The sequence below is a fragment of the Salmo salar genome, chromosome 12, assembly GCF_965601325.2.
Source record: "Salmo salar chromosome 12, fSalSal1, whole genome shotgun sequence".
Lineage (NCBI taxonomy): Eukaryota > Metazoa > Chordata > Actinopteri > Salmoniformes > Salmonidae > Salmo > Salmo salar.
Genome location: NC_138302.1, coordinates 30,351,543 through 30,365,391, shown reverse-complemented (window position 1 = coordinate 30,365,391; position 13,849 = coordinate 30,351,543). Strand labels below are relative to the sequence as shown.

General features: G+C 44.2%; 1 protein-coding gene across 2 annotated transcripts in view; it reads right to left on the bottom strand.

The window, feature by feature from the left end:
- The window catches only part of LOC106564672 (ubiquitin carboxyl-terminal hydrolase 43), a 112,394-nt gene that overhangs the window by 40,287 nt on the left and 58,258 nt on the right, over positions 1-13,849 (bottom strand). For both annotated transcript variants that reach the window (XM_014130888.3, XM_014130889.3), the window contains exons 5-6: positions 12,294-12,429; positions 6,202-6,346 (exon numbers count right to left, since the gene is read on the bottom strand). In XM_014130888.3, coding sequence (XP_013986363.1) covers positions 6,202-6,346; positions 12,294-12,429 — 281 coding nt within the window. The remainder of the gene's footprint in view (positions 1-6,201; positions 6,347-12,293; positions 12,430-13,849) is intronic.

The following is a 13,849-nucleotide window of genomic DNA, read 5'->3' as shown; positions in this document are numbered from 1 at the left end:
TAATGTCCTAGGGTTGTCATCTGATGAAGATCATCAAAGGTGAGTGCTGCATTTAGCTGTCTTCTGGGTTTTGGTGACATTATATGCTGGCTTGAAAAATGGGTGTCTGATTATTTCTGGCTTGGTACTCTGCTGACATAATCTAATGTTTTGCTTTCGTTGTAAAGCCTTTTTGAAATCGGACAGTGTGGTTAGATTAACGAGAGTCTTATCTTTAAATGGCTGTAAAATAGTCATATGTTTGAGAAATTGAAGTAATAGGATTTTTAAGATTTTGAAAATCGCGCCACAGGCTGCAAGTGGCTGTTACGTAGGTGGGACGAATTCGTCCCGCCGGTCCCATAGAGGTTAAAAGCTGGTTGGCATAGCAACTCTAGCATTCAGAAATCAGTGGCGGTAGTCAAATAAAGTTTTAACATAATTGCAAAAGGCTTTTCTAATGATCAATTAGCCTTTTAAAATGATAAACTTGGATTAGCTAACACAATGTGCCATTGGAACACAGGAGTGATGGTTGCTGATAATGGGCCTCTGTACGCCTATGTAGATTTCCATTCAAAATCAGCCGTTTCCAGCTACAATAGTCATTTACAACATTAACAATGTCTACACTGTATTTCTGATCAATTTGATGTTATTTTAAATGGACAAAAATTTGCTTTTCTTTCAAAAACAAGGACATTTCTAAGTGACCCCAAACTTTTGAACAGTAGTGTACACGGGAATTAATATGGAGTTGGTCCCCCCTTTGCTGCTGTAACAGCCTCCACTCCTCTGGGTAGGCTTTCCACTAGATGTTGGAACATTGCTGTGGGGACTTGCTTCCATTCAGCCACAAGAGCATTAGTGAGGTCGGGCACTAATATTGGGCAATTAGACCTGGCTCACAGTATTCCAATTCATCCCAAATGTGTTCAATGGGGTTGAGGTCAGGGCTCTGTGCAGTCCAGTCAAGTTCTTCCACACTGATCTCGACAACCCATTTTTGTATGGACCTTGCTTTGTGCATGGGGCCATTGTCATGCTGAAACAGGAAAGGACCTTCCCCAAATTGTTGCCACAAAGTTGGAAGCACAGAATTGTCTAGAATGTCATCGTATTCGGTAGCGTTAAGAAATCCCGTCATTTGAACTAAGGGGCCTAGCCCGAACCATGAAAAACAGCGTGATTCATCACTCCAGAGAATGCGTTTCCACTGCTCCAAAGTCCAATGGCGGCAAACTTTACACTACCCCAGCCGACGCTTGGCATTGCGCATGTTGATCTTAGGCTTGTGTGCGGCTGCTTGGCCATGGCAAACCCAGTTTATGAATCTCCTGACAAAGCGTTCTTGTGCTGACATTGCTTGCAGAGGCAGTTTGGAACTCAGTAGTGAGTGATGCAACCGAGGACAGACCATTTTTAGGCACTATGCGCTTCAGCACTTGGCGGTCCCGTTCTGTGAGCTTGTGTGGCCTACCACTTTGCGGCTGAGCTGTTGTTGCTCATAGATGTTTCCACTTCACAATAACAGCACTTACAGTTGACCGGGCCAGCTCTAACAGGGCAGAAATTTGACGAACTGACTTGTTGGAAAAGTGGGATCCTATGACGGTTCCACGTTGAAAGTCACTGAGCTCTTCAGTAAGGCCATTCTACTGCCAATGTTTGTCTATGGAGATTGCATGGCTGTGTGCTCGATGTTATACACCTGTCAGCAACGAGTGTGGCTGAAAAAGCCGAATCCAGTAATTTGAAGGCGTGTCCACATACTTTTGTAAATACAATGTAACATGGTGACATGGTGCATGTGTACACAATGTCACAATCAAACACAAACTTTAACGTGAAACAAATGGTTCCCATTCGTCTTTCAAACTACAGTATTTCTAGAAGTACTTCTGACGATGGGTTTAAACAGCTCATCATCAATCATTGAAAAACTGCCTTGTAAAAGCAGATGGAGATATGTGGGCAGAGCCATTGAGTACAGCTGGGGCTTTTTCTCAGCATTCTCTTCACCACCCATTAGCAGATACATCCACAACCTGTGTGTGTGTGTGTGTGTGTGTGTGTGTGTGTGTGTGTGTGTTGGTTTAAAGATGCTTGCCTTGAGTGTGTGAATATTTAACAATACAATAACAATAAAATGTGCTCACTAAAGGCAGAGCTAATGGGCTCTGTGTAAGTGCTTATGCATCCTCCGCTGCTCAGACAAACACCTCAGACCTACACAACATTCAACCCCAACCGTGTCTCCAGTCTATAGATTTTAGCATTTTGATTGGATGAAAGGAAACTCACACTGAGATTCTACCTGAGTTGCTTTCCATAGAACCCCTCTGTCCATTGTGAAGGGAGATGAATACTGAATACAGTGGTGGAGAAAGAGTGAGAGACTGTGTGTGTGTGTTTGTGTCTGTGTCCACTGACAGATTCCTTTATCTGGGTGGATATGTCCCTGCTTCGCCACCTTTCCCAGAGGGCACCTCTTCTTTCACACAAACCCTCTCTCAGCCCTGATTCTCCGACCTCGCCAAACAGACAACTCTGTCTCTAGAGCTTGATAGACTCTTTGATTACCTCAGGGACAACAGGCCTTTTGTAAAGTAAGAGTGTCTAAAAAAGTTGGTAGGAAAGTTTCAGAGATTTCCTCAAGCTGAAGGCATTTATGTACTGTAATAGACAACGGACATATATGTTCTGTTGAGAGATGAAATCAGATATTGTCATATCTGTATAAAGTTTCCTTGATTTTTTTTGTGTGTTTTCTATCATGAGCGCTTGACTCCATGGCTAGCAATACAACACTGTTTTTCCAAATAACAAATGTCATTACTACAGTATATGAAGGAGAAGAGTTGATCCAATATCCCTAAGAATGTCTTCCTGTGGTTTCCAGTTGTCAGGGGGTGGGTAACTGGTGCAGTGAATCAGGCGCAGGAGAGCAGAAATGAGTGTACAAGGTATTTAATTCCACGACAGCACCAGTATACAGACAATACTCAAAGTGCTGAGAAAATACCGGTCACTCGAAAATAACGGGCGTAAATAAATAACCCGGCAAACATAACCAGCCGACAAGTACCGCCACGAACAATCGATAAACACGCACACTAACATGTAGGAAACAGAGGGTTAAATAATGAACATGTAATTGGGGAATAGAAACCAGGTGTGTAGAAAACAAAGACAAAACAAATGGAAAATTAAAAGTGGATCTGTGATGGCTAGAAGACCGGTGACGTCGACCGCCGAACGCCGCCCGAACAAGGAGAGGGACCGACTTCGGCGGAAGTCGTGACACCAATAACTTCTAATATGAAAACTCAACAGAAATTCACAACCATAAAACGGTGGAGACTATTCCTCCAGAGCCAAACACCCATCCATAAAATCCATCTCTTGAAATAGACTATGACTTCCGCCTAAAAACATCCCACCTAACGTTACATTTGTCTTTCTCTTCTGCCAGTGCGAAACAAACGCATGCCTTTGTTCTACCAGCCAGTGTGTATTTTATACCTCTCTCTCTCACTCTCTCTCCCGCTCCCCCTCCCTCTCCTAATGTTTTCAACAAATTTCTTAGGCTCTGCTAATTTTGACTCCCCACCAGGAGGTAATGGGCCTGATTCCCAGTCCCCCGCTGAACTACTTCCTCTTATCCGACATGAGAAATCGTAACCTTTCCTTCGCTAACCAAATTCCCCGTTTCAATTCGGGACTTTTATTAGCCGGTGAGCAAATTGGCTTTGTGCCTCTGCTGTGCCCGCTGGGGCTCAGGTTGTGCCGATGTTGTAGAGAGAGTTATGAGACACACACACACACGACACTGAGACAGACAGACAGGCAGACATGCCCGCACGCCGACACACACACACACACACACACACTCACATGAAATGAGATTACACACACAGGGCCATTAATCATGGTGTGGAGTCTGAACCACGCCGGAGGTCAACTGTGTGACTGTCTGTCTGTAGCCCAAAGGGGGGAGTGACGCACAGGCTAAGGCACATACGTACCAGCCAAAGGGGGCTATGTGAGAGAGAGAGAGAGAGAGAGAGAGAGACGGAGAAAGAGAGTGAGAGAGGGTGGGCCGTGACTGGCTGATTTGTTCCGCCAAATGAGGGCCTGTCTTGTCACAGGTTAAAAGAGCCAACGGTGTCCATAATGATACATATTTCTACAGCGGAAGAGAGGGAGGGAGGTACTACAAGCTTAATACAGTCAATATGGGCCGTGACAGCAGTGGTTTGAATGCTAGTCCATATACGTAAGCGTACGTTGTTTATTTACGACGATGACAGCGGTTTCCTGACAGGCTTTCTTATTCTAACATGGCCCATCTAAACGAGGCTTTAACAGTCTGCCAAGGTTCCACATCATCTTTCTATGGCTAGCCACAAGAGGTAGGAATTTCTGGGTATTGTTTGTGACAGACTCAGCAGACAGAGCTGTCCCACCAATTCATTCTTAATTAGGACAATTTCCTTATTAATTGTGGCTCATCATGAAAATATCATTACAGCCTAGCTTACATCCTAAAATATATTATCAACCCAGCCCCACTCTTCAGTATTACATTTCTACAGTTGTTTGATAAAACAAAGAGGGTAAATGTGGTACTGGATGCTGAAACTACAGCATTATAGCGCCGTAATAATGCATGTATATTTCAATGGCTCATTTGATTACATCCACATCACCCAGGGGTTCTGATTGAGTGATGATTACAGATGATTACAGGATACTTAACCAGCACAATAAGGAACACACTAACCAATTAGACAACAATAGGATGTAACAATATCTCATCACGTCCTCTCCCTCCCCACAGCTCTGTAAAGCTAACACACCACACACACACACACACACACACACACACACACACACACACACACACACACACACACACACACACACACACACACACACACACACACACACAGTTACTCAGGCTTCTATTCAATCTATTCCATTAAAGCAATGAAGGCCCTATTCAATAAACCTGTTACGGGCGTTTAGCTGTTGTGAAATGACCCGCCATTGTTATGGAGACAGTGGGGTAGTTAAGATGGCAGGGAGGTGTTCTGAGATGTCAGAAACAGTAATGACGCTTGCAGTGACTGAATGCATGTTAAGTTGAGTCTAATCAGCTCAGTTCAGGTTTTGAATCATTACATTGGTAATAGGAGTTCATTCATCATTTACAGTAGAATACAAATACAAAAATAGAGTTATTGTATACACGTGTGCTTTTGAGTGCTAATGAGTGTGTCGGTGTGTGTGTGTGCCTGTGTGCCTCTTCCTCTCTCCTCTACCCTTAGTCTGATCACCTCCATTAGCACCAGGACATTATTTTCTCTCCTCTGTCTCCAGGTGATAAAGATATCGTTCTATCGTTCCCGGAGAGAGATTGAAGATCGTACATTTTTCATGACCCCTTTGAGCACATTATTGAATTATTGATGTGGCCCTTTTCAGGAGTTAAAGAACGTTGGAAAAACACAGTAAGGGTTTAATTTAGCGGTGTGTTGCTCTGAACGTAGCCCTCCCATTCGGGCATCCCCCAGGGATAAGAGTTAAGACACCCTCCTTTTGGAAACGGGTCAAATAGATAGGAGTCACCAGGTGAAAAAAAGTGTGTGCGTACATGCGTGCACTCGCCATATCAATAGTTAATTTGACGCCGCCTGGCGCTGATTTCAAAGGGAGGTGACGCAAGGCTGGCTCCATCTCATCCACGTTCACGATCCAAGAGAGAGTGAGCGTATGTGTGTGTGCATGTGTGTCGTGTGTGTGAGTGAGAGCGAGCCTTTACCTCAGTACATCAAGCCCTCAGCTAGATATAAGACCGTCAGAGACACTGTCTGAGAGAATTTAATAACCTAGACAGAAATACAGTACCTGTCCATGAAATGGCAAGAAATTGAAACGGCTAAGAACCTATAGCTCGATAGTGTTTGTCTGAACAAACACTTTCCATTGTGCTGAAGCCTAATAGCTTCGGGCTAGCCTGAGCGAGAGAGAGAGAGAAAGAGAAAGAGAGAGAGAGAGAGAGAGAGAGAGAGAGAGAGAGAAGAGAAAGAGAAAGAGAAAGAGAAAGAGAGAGAGAGAGAGAGAGAGAGAGAGAGAGAGAGAGAGAGAGAGAGAGAGAGAGAGAGAGAGAGAGAGAGAGAGACAGACACTTGGGGCTGTGGATGCAGCCATGGTTACCTGAGATTCGCGTGGAGCCTCCCCGTGTGTGGAGGGGCGGAGCCTGGAAGGCATAGACCACATCGCTCTCGGCAATGCTGGTCAGATCGTCGTCGTCAGAGAACGAACGCTGGAAGCCGGTGGCGTAGAGCTCTGACAGGACCACCTGGATGGGGGGTGATGGAGGGAGAGAGAGAGAGAGCGAGGAGGAGATGGTTTAAAGAGATGTACATTGTTTCATACAGACACTTAGCACGGAAGCAGACTTTATGTATAAACAGCCATGGACATGGCTAAGTGGCTTAGCATGGCGGTCAAACACACACACACACACACACACACACACACACACACACACACACACACACACACACACACACACACACACACACACACACACACACACACACACACACACACACACACACACACACACACACACACACACAGTCTAATAGTTGTAGACAGACAAGCTATAGAGGACACACAGGGAATGTATGTGGCAATGCAAACAGAGTAGACACGCTATATTTGCGTTATAAGTCTGTTCAAGATCCTTCTCGAGTAAACACATATTAAAGGCCCAGTGCAGTCGAAAATGTGATTTTCCACCCTATGGGGTTGGAATAAAACTGACGTTTTGAAAATGATGATAATGCTCTTTTAGTGTAAAAGCTGTTAGAAAAGATTGCCTGAAATATCAGTCTGTTTTGGTGGGATGGATTTTTCGCCTGCCTGGTGACATCACCCCTCCCCACAACTCCCTGACAGTCCTAGCAAAACTCTTATGTCATGATTTGACTATAACATTAACCTGTTAGGGCTAGGGGGCAGTATTTACACGGCCGGATAAAAACGTACCCGATTTAATCTGGTTATTACTACTGCCCAGAAACTAGAATATGCATATAATTATTGGCTTTGGATAGAAAACACCCTAAAGTTTTTAAAACTGTTTGAATGGTGTCTGTGAGTATAACAGAACTCATATGGCAGGCAAAAACCTGAGAACATTCCTTACAGGAAGTGGCCTGTCTGACAAGTTCTTGTTCTTCTTGACTCTCTTTATTGAAAACTGAGGATCTTTGCTGTAACGTGACACTTCCTACGGCTCCCATAGGCTCTCAGAACCCGGGAAAAAGCTGAATGATGTAATTCCAGCCCATGGCTGAAAAACATTAGCGCCTTTGGTAAGTGGTCTATCAAAGGACAATGAGACTGAGGCGCGTGCACGAGGCAACCCCATGTTTTTATTTTCTCTCTCTTTGTACTAAAACACAGATTCCCGGTCGGAATATTATCGCTTTTTTACGAGAAAAATTGCATAAAAATTTATTTTAAACAGCGGTTGACATGCTTCGAAGTACGGTAATGGAATATTTTGATTTTTTTTGTCACGAAACGCGTCGGGCGCGTCACCCTTCTTTACCCTTTCGGATAGTGTCTTGAACGCACAAACAAAACGCCGCTATTTGGATATAACTATGGATTATTTTGAACCAAACCAACATTTGTTATTGAAGTAGAAGTCCTGGGAGTGCATTCTGACGAAGAACAGCAAAGGTAATAACATTTTTCTTATAGTAAATCTGACTTTGGTGAGGGCTAAACTTGGTGGGTGTCTAAATAGCTAGCCCTGTGATGCCGGGCTATCTACTTAGAATATTGCAAAATGTGCTTTCACCGAAAAGCTATTTTAAAATCGGACATAGCGAGTGCATAGAGGAGTTCTGTATCTATAATTCTTAAAATAATTGTTATGTTTTTTGTGAACGTTTATCGTGAGTAATGCTAACGAACGTCACATGCTAATGTAAAAAGCTGGTTTTTGATATAAATATGAACTTGATTGAACAAAACATGCATGTATTGTATAACATAATGTCCTAAGATTGTCATCTGATGAAGATCATCAAAGGTTAGTGCTGCATTTAGCTGTGGTTTGGGTTTATGTGTCATTATATGCTAGCTTGAAAAATGGGTGTCTGATTATTTCTGGCTGGGTACTCTGCTGACATAATCTAATGTTTTGTTTTTGTTGTAAAGCCTTTTTGAAATCGGACAGTGTGGTTAGATTAACGAGAGTCTTGTCTTTAAAATGGTGTAAAATAGTCATATGTTTGAGAAATTGAAGTAATAGCATTTCTAAGGTATTTGAATAACGCGCCACGGGATTCCACTGGCTGTTACGTAGGTGGGACGAAATCGTCCCACTGGCCCTAGAGAAGTTAATCTGAAGACTGTTATTTATCTAATTAACTAACTGTGTTTAATTAAAGAGTTACCATCTCCCGAATTAAACTCTAAAAGGTCTTTACCTGTCACATCTATAAACAGTCAACTTATTCATCATAACCTCATATCATTCTGAACAGTCGTAACCTCCTAGCATCTGCAAAAACCCGAGCTTTACTTATGATTCAGTATTACACAAATTGGTTTTAATTATTTATTTACTAGCTAATTAAATGGGAACACAGGATTAACACGCATACAACACTGATATTGACTGGAGACGTAATACGCTGAAAACAGATCCCTAGCGGAATGACAACATGGATAACACTGCCACATTCAGAAACTACTCTTGCCTACAATAACCATATACTTTGCACACAAACCGCCACCTGCTTTGAGCAAGAAATCATGAATGTATTTACGTGAAATGCCTGGGTTTACCGGGGATCTCTCGGTGAACGGGGCAGCCTTGGAAAGGCGGTTGGGCCTTTTTGCGGCATGCTCGTAAGGCTCTGATTACATTTTACATTTTAGTCATTTAGCAGACGCTCTTATCCAGAGCGACTTACAGTAGTGAATGCATACATTTCATAAAAAAAATGTTTCTCCGTACTGGTCCCCCGTGGGAATTGTCCGAAATGGTTACAACAATTCTTCTACTGTTGTCTTCCTATCCGGTGACTTGTCGTGTAGTCCTGAACAGAACTACAGAGTTGATTTTCCTTCCATTTGCTCTTGAAGATGCTTCTTTGAAGATAGGCTAGCCAACCGTATCGATGGTTCCCCAATGGGGTGATGAGAGTAGCGTAATACAATGGTTTGAGCAGAGTAACAGGATGGTCCTACTTAAAATCGCTTTCGAAGATACTTTACTTAGAACAGCTAATCAGCCGTACCAGTGATTGTCCGGGAGGTGATTTTATCGTCTCCACCTTATCTTGAGATTCAAATTTCAAACCATTTTAAACGTGCAGTTGCAGCTTCATGCTTTTCTGGTCCAATGTGTTAACTTCTTAACCCATCATTTATACCTTTTTCTCAAAAGGGGCGGTTCCGGCATGGTGACATGCTCTCTGTCTGTCTGTTTGTTTGTTTGTGATTACTCACTGTGCAAAGTTATGGAAAACAATTATCTCTATAGCTTCTCAAATTACATCTCTCTCTTAACAAAAACACATTAATAATTTTTCATATTACATGCACAACCCATAGAATGGAAACTTAATCTACGTAGTGTGTGTACTTTCCAAGTTACAGTATTTTCTTTATAGCATTTTTAATGACATCACAAAATAACAAACAAAATTACATTAGTGTTCTATAGATCGCCTCTGACCATTCCCAACATTCTATGTTAGAAATATTGTTCCGGAATACGCTTTTGAACATATTAGAGTTTAAGCGGGAAAAGGTCTGTTGAGACAAAGCACATTCCTTTGGTGAATTTGTAGAGGGAGAGCCTGGATCTTCTCCCTTGATTTACAACTGGATGTGAGTTGTTAATCCCCACTATTTCTTTCCTTCCCCCTCTATGGGTGAAAGGGGGTCTGATTGAAGTTATTCATGGCAAACCCGATCTGACCTATTTGGATTCTCGTGGTCAGTCATGACACTTGCTTGAGAAATTGCTATTTGCTAAGAAGCTATTTTTGGTTATTTTCTGACCATTTTAATTGAAAACAATCACAGTAAGATGCTTAATTGTTACCCAGAAATTATTTGATATTGAGATAAAAATGGCTGCATTGGACCTTTAAGGATTTCATACTCTCTCCTCACATCTGTTTTCTGAGAAAGCTTTTATCAAATCACAAACAAACAGACAGACAGGCAGTGATGTCCCATCCCGCTCCTTCTCACATACCATGACGAGACATTAGGCCCAGCTGTGGGGCTGACAGCAGACTCCCCCCTTCTGGAATATTCCTATCTTTCCCTCTCTTCGTCTGCTCCAGTCTCTGTCGTTATATCTGTCTTGTCTGCTCCAGTCTCTGTCATTATATCTGTCTTGTCTGCTCCAGTCTCTGTCATTCTATCTGTCTGGTCTGCTCTAGTCCCTGTCATTCTATCTGTCTGGTCTGCTCCGGTCCCTGTCATTCTATCTGTCTTGTCTGCTCCAGTCTCTGTCATTCTATCTGTCTGGTCTGCTCCAGTCTCTGTCTGTCTAGCCCCTCTCCCTTTCTGTGTCTGTCTAGCCCCTCTCCCTTTATCTGTATGTCTAGCCCCTCTCCATTTCTCTGTCTGTCTAGCCCCTCTCCATTTCTCTGTCTGTCTAGCCCCTTTCCCTTTATCTGTCTGTCTAGCCCCTCTCCATTTCTCTGTCTGTCTAGCCCCTCTCCCTTTCTCTGTCTGTCTAGCCCCTCTCCCTTTCTCTGTCTGTCTAGCCCCTCTCTCTTTCTCTGACGTTCTAGCCCCTCTCTCTTTCTCTGTTGTTCTAGCCCCTCTCTCTTTCGCTGTCTGTCTAGCCCCTCTCTCTTTCTCTGTCTGTCTATCCCCTCTCTCTTTCTCTGTCTCTCTAGCCCCTCTCTCTTTCTCTGTCTGTCTAGCCCCTCTCTCTTTCTCTGTCTGTCTAGCCCCTCTCTCTTTCTCTGTCTAGCCCCTCTCCCTTTCTCTGTCTGTCTAGCCCCTCTCCCTTTCTCTGTCTGTCTAGCCCGTCTCCCTTTCTCTATCTGTCTAGCCCGTCTCCCTTTCTCTATCTGTCTAGCCCCTCTCCCTTTCTCTGTCTGTCTAGCCCCTCTCCCTTTCTCTGTCTGTCTAGCCCCTCTCCCTTTCTCTGTCTGTCTAGCCCCTCTCCCTTTCTCTGTCTGTCTAGCCCCTCTCCCTTTCTCTGTCTGTCTAGCCCCTCTCCATTTCTCTGTCTGTCTAGCCCCTCTCCCTTTCTCTGTCTGTCTAGCCCCTCTCCCTTTCTCTGTCTGTCTAGCCCCTCTCTCTTTCTCTGACGTTCTAGCCCCTCTCTCTTTCTCTGTTGTTCTAGCCCCTCTCTCTTTCGCTGTCTGTCTAGCCCCTCTCTCTTTCTCTGTCTGTCTATCCCCTCTCTCTTTCTCTGTCGTTCTAGCCCCTCTCTCTTTCTCTGTCTGTCTAGCCCCTCTCTCTTTCTCTGTCTGTCTAGCCCCTCTCTCTTTCTCTGTCTAGCCCCTCTCCCTTTCTCTGTCTGTCTAGCCCCTCTCCCTTTCTCTGTCTGTCTAGCCCCTCTCCCTTTCTCTGTCTGTCTAGCCCCTCTCCCTTTCTCTGTCTGTCTAGCCCCTCTCCCTTTCTCTGTCTGTCTAGCCCCTCTCCCTTTCTCTGTCTTTCTAGCCCCTCTCTCTTTCTCTGTCTAGCCCCTCTCTCTTTCTCTGTCTGTCTAGCCCCTCTCCCTTCCTGTCTGTCTAGCCCCTCTCTCTTTCTCTGTCTGTCTAGCCCCTCTCCCTTTCTCTGTCTTTCTAGCACCCCTCCATTTGTCTGTCTAGCCCCTCTCTCATTATCTGTCTGTCTAGCCCCTTTCTCTTTCTCTGTCTGTCTATCCCCTCTCTCTTTCTCTGTCTGTCTAGCCCCTTTATCTTTCTCTGTCTAGCCCCTCTCCCTTTCTGTCTGTCTAGCCCCTCTCCCTTTATTTGTCATTCTAGCCCCTCTCTCTTTCTCTGCCTGGTTTCCCTTTTTCTGTATCGGTCAGAGCAGCAGGGCTTTCCATGATGATCCTGTTACAACGGGTAAAAAGCCTTTGTCTGGGAGGTATGGTAAGGCAAGGTATGGTTTTATATGTTACAGTGAGTGAGTGGAATAATTAATTTACACCCCATAGACATAGGATAGAGCAGGATAGGGCCTTTTAGATTCAGTAGGCTAACAAGTCTGGCCCACTGACCATGTGTGTGTGTGTGTGTGTGTGCAGCCCTTACCTGGTCTGGCGTGGTCTTGCCCTCCTCAGCAACCATGGCACGCAGGCAGGAGATGGAGCCGATGAGAGGCACAGCCAGACCAATACGTAGATACCTCTGACCCTTAGTACTGAACACCAGGGTCACATTCATACACCTGGAGAGGGAGAGAGAAAGAGAAACTTGTTCCAGACACTACTTCACAAGCACACACACAAAGACAGCTACTAGACATTACACTTGCTGTGTTGTTCTCTTATCTCCTCCATGGTGTCTGTCTGGGCATGCTTGACTGCAAGGTGATGCTAACGTGTTAGCATTAGCACCACAGGAAGCCTGTCTATGTCTGCTTAGGCATGCCTATCTACAATCAACAGGAGCGAGCTAGTGCAGAAGATGTGGGCATGACAGGTGGAGCAATGGAAGGATGAAGGGATGAGCACTTAGTGCTATGAGGCCACAGGTTTGAGGTGACTCAGTTGAGGGAAGAAGGGGTGGAGGGATTTGAGAGATGGAGGGATGGATAGAGGAATAGAGGAAAGTCTGGGAGAGAAACAGGAGCTCTGATGACGCCTCAGCTTCCTGCTTTCCCATCATGCATTATTCAGGAAGTGATGCGTCGTCGCTAACAGAGTGCTCAAAAAGCAGAGTGAGAGACGGAGATGCGGTGTACAAAGTAAGAGCCAGTGATGTTAGTTAACCCCTTACTGATGTAAGAAGACACGACCGTCACTGAGATTTCAGTTGCAGACAGCGGGGCAATAAGGGGAATATGCCATCAGTAAGTGAGGACAATGAGATGAGAGAATACATCCCTCCCAAAGGGGGGCACAACGGAGTCCCAAATTCAGTAACTGTGTGAGTCTCACTTGAACTGATGAGGATTCATGAAGTCAGTCTCTTGGCATTAAGGTCATATAGGGTGGCTTGCGAAAGTATTCACCCCCTTGGCATTTTCCTATTTTGTTGCCTTACAACCTGGAATTAAAATTGATTTTTTGGGGGGTTTGAATCATTTGATTTACACAACATGCCTACCACCTTGAAGATGGAAAAACATTTTTTTATTGTGAAACAAACACGAAATAAGACAAAAAAATGAAAACTTGAGCGTGCATAACTATTCACCCTCCAAAGTTAATACTTTCTACAGCCACCTTTTGCAGCAAATACAGATGCAAGTCTCTTGGGATATGTCTCTATAAGCTTGACACATCTAACCACTGGGATTTTGCCCATTCTTCAAGACAAAACTGCTCCAGCTCCTTCAAGTTGGATGGGTTCCGCTGCTGTACAAAAATCTTTAAGTCATACCACAGATTCTCAATTGGATTGAGGTCTGGGCTTTGACTAGACCATTCCAGGCATTTAAATGTTTCCACTTAAACCACTTGAGTGTTGCTTTAGCAGTATGCTTAGGGTCATTGTCCTGCTGGTGAACCTCCGTCCCAGTCTCAAATCTCTGGAAGACTGAAACAGGTTTCCCTCAAGAATTTCCCTGTATTTAGTGCCATCCATCATCCCTTCAATTCTGACCAGTTTCCCAGTCCCTGCCGATGAAAAACATCCCCACAGCA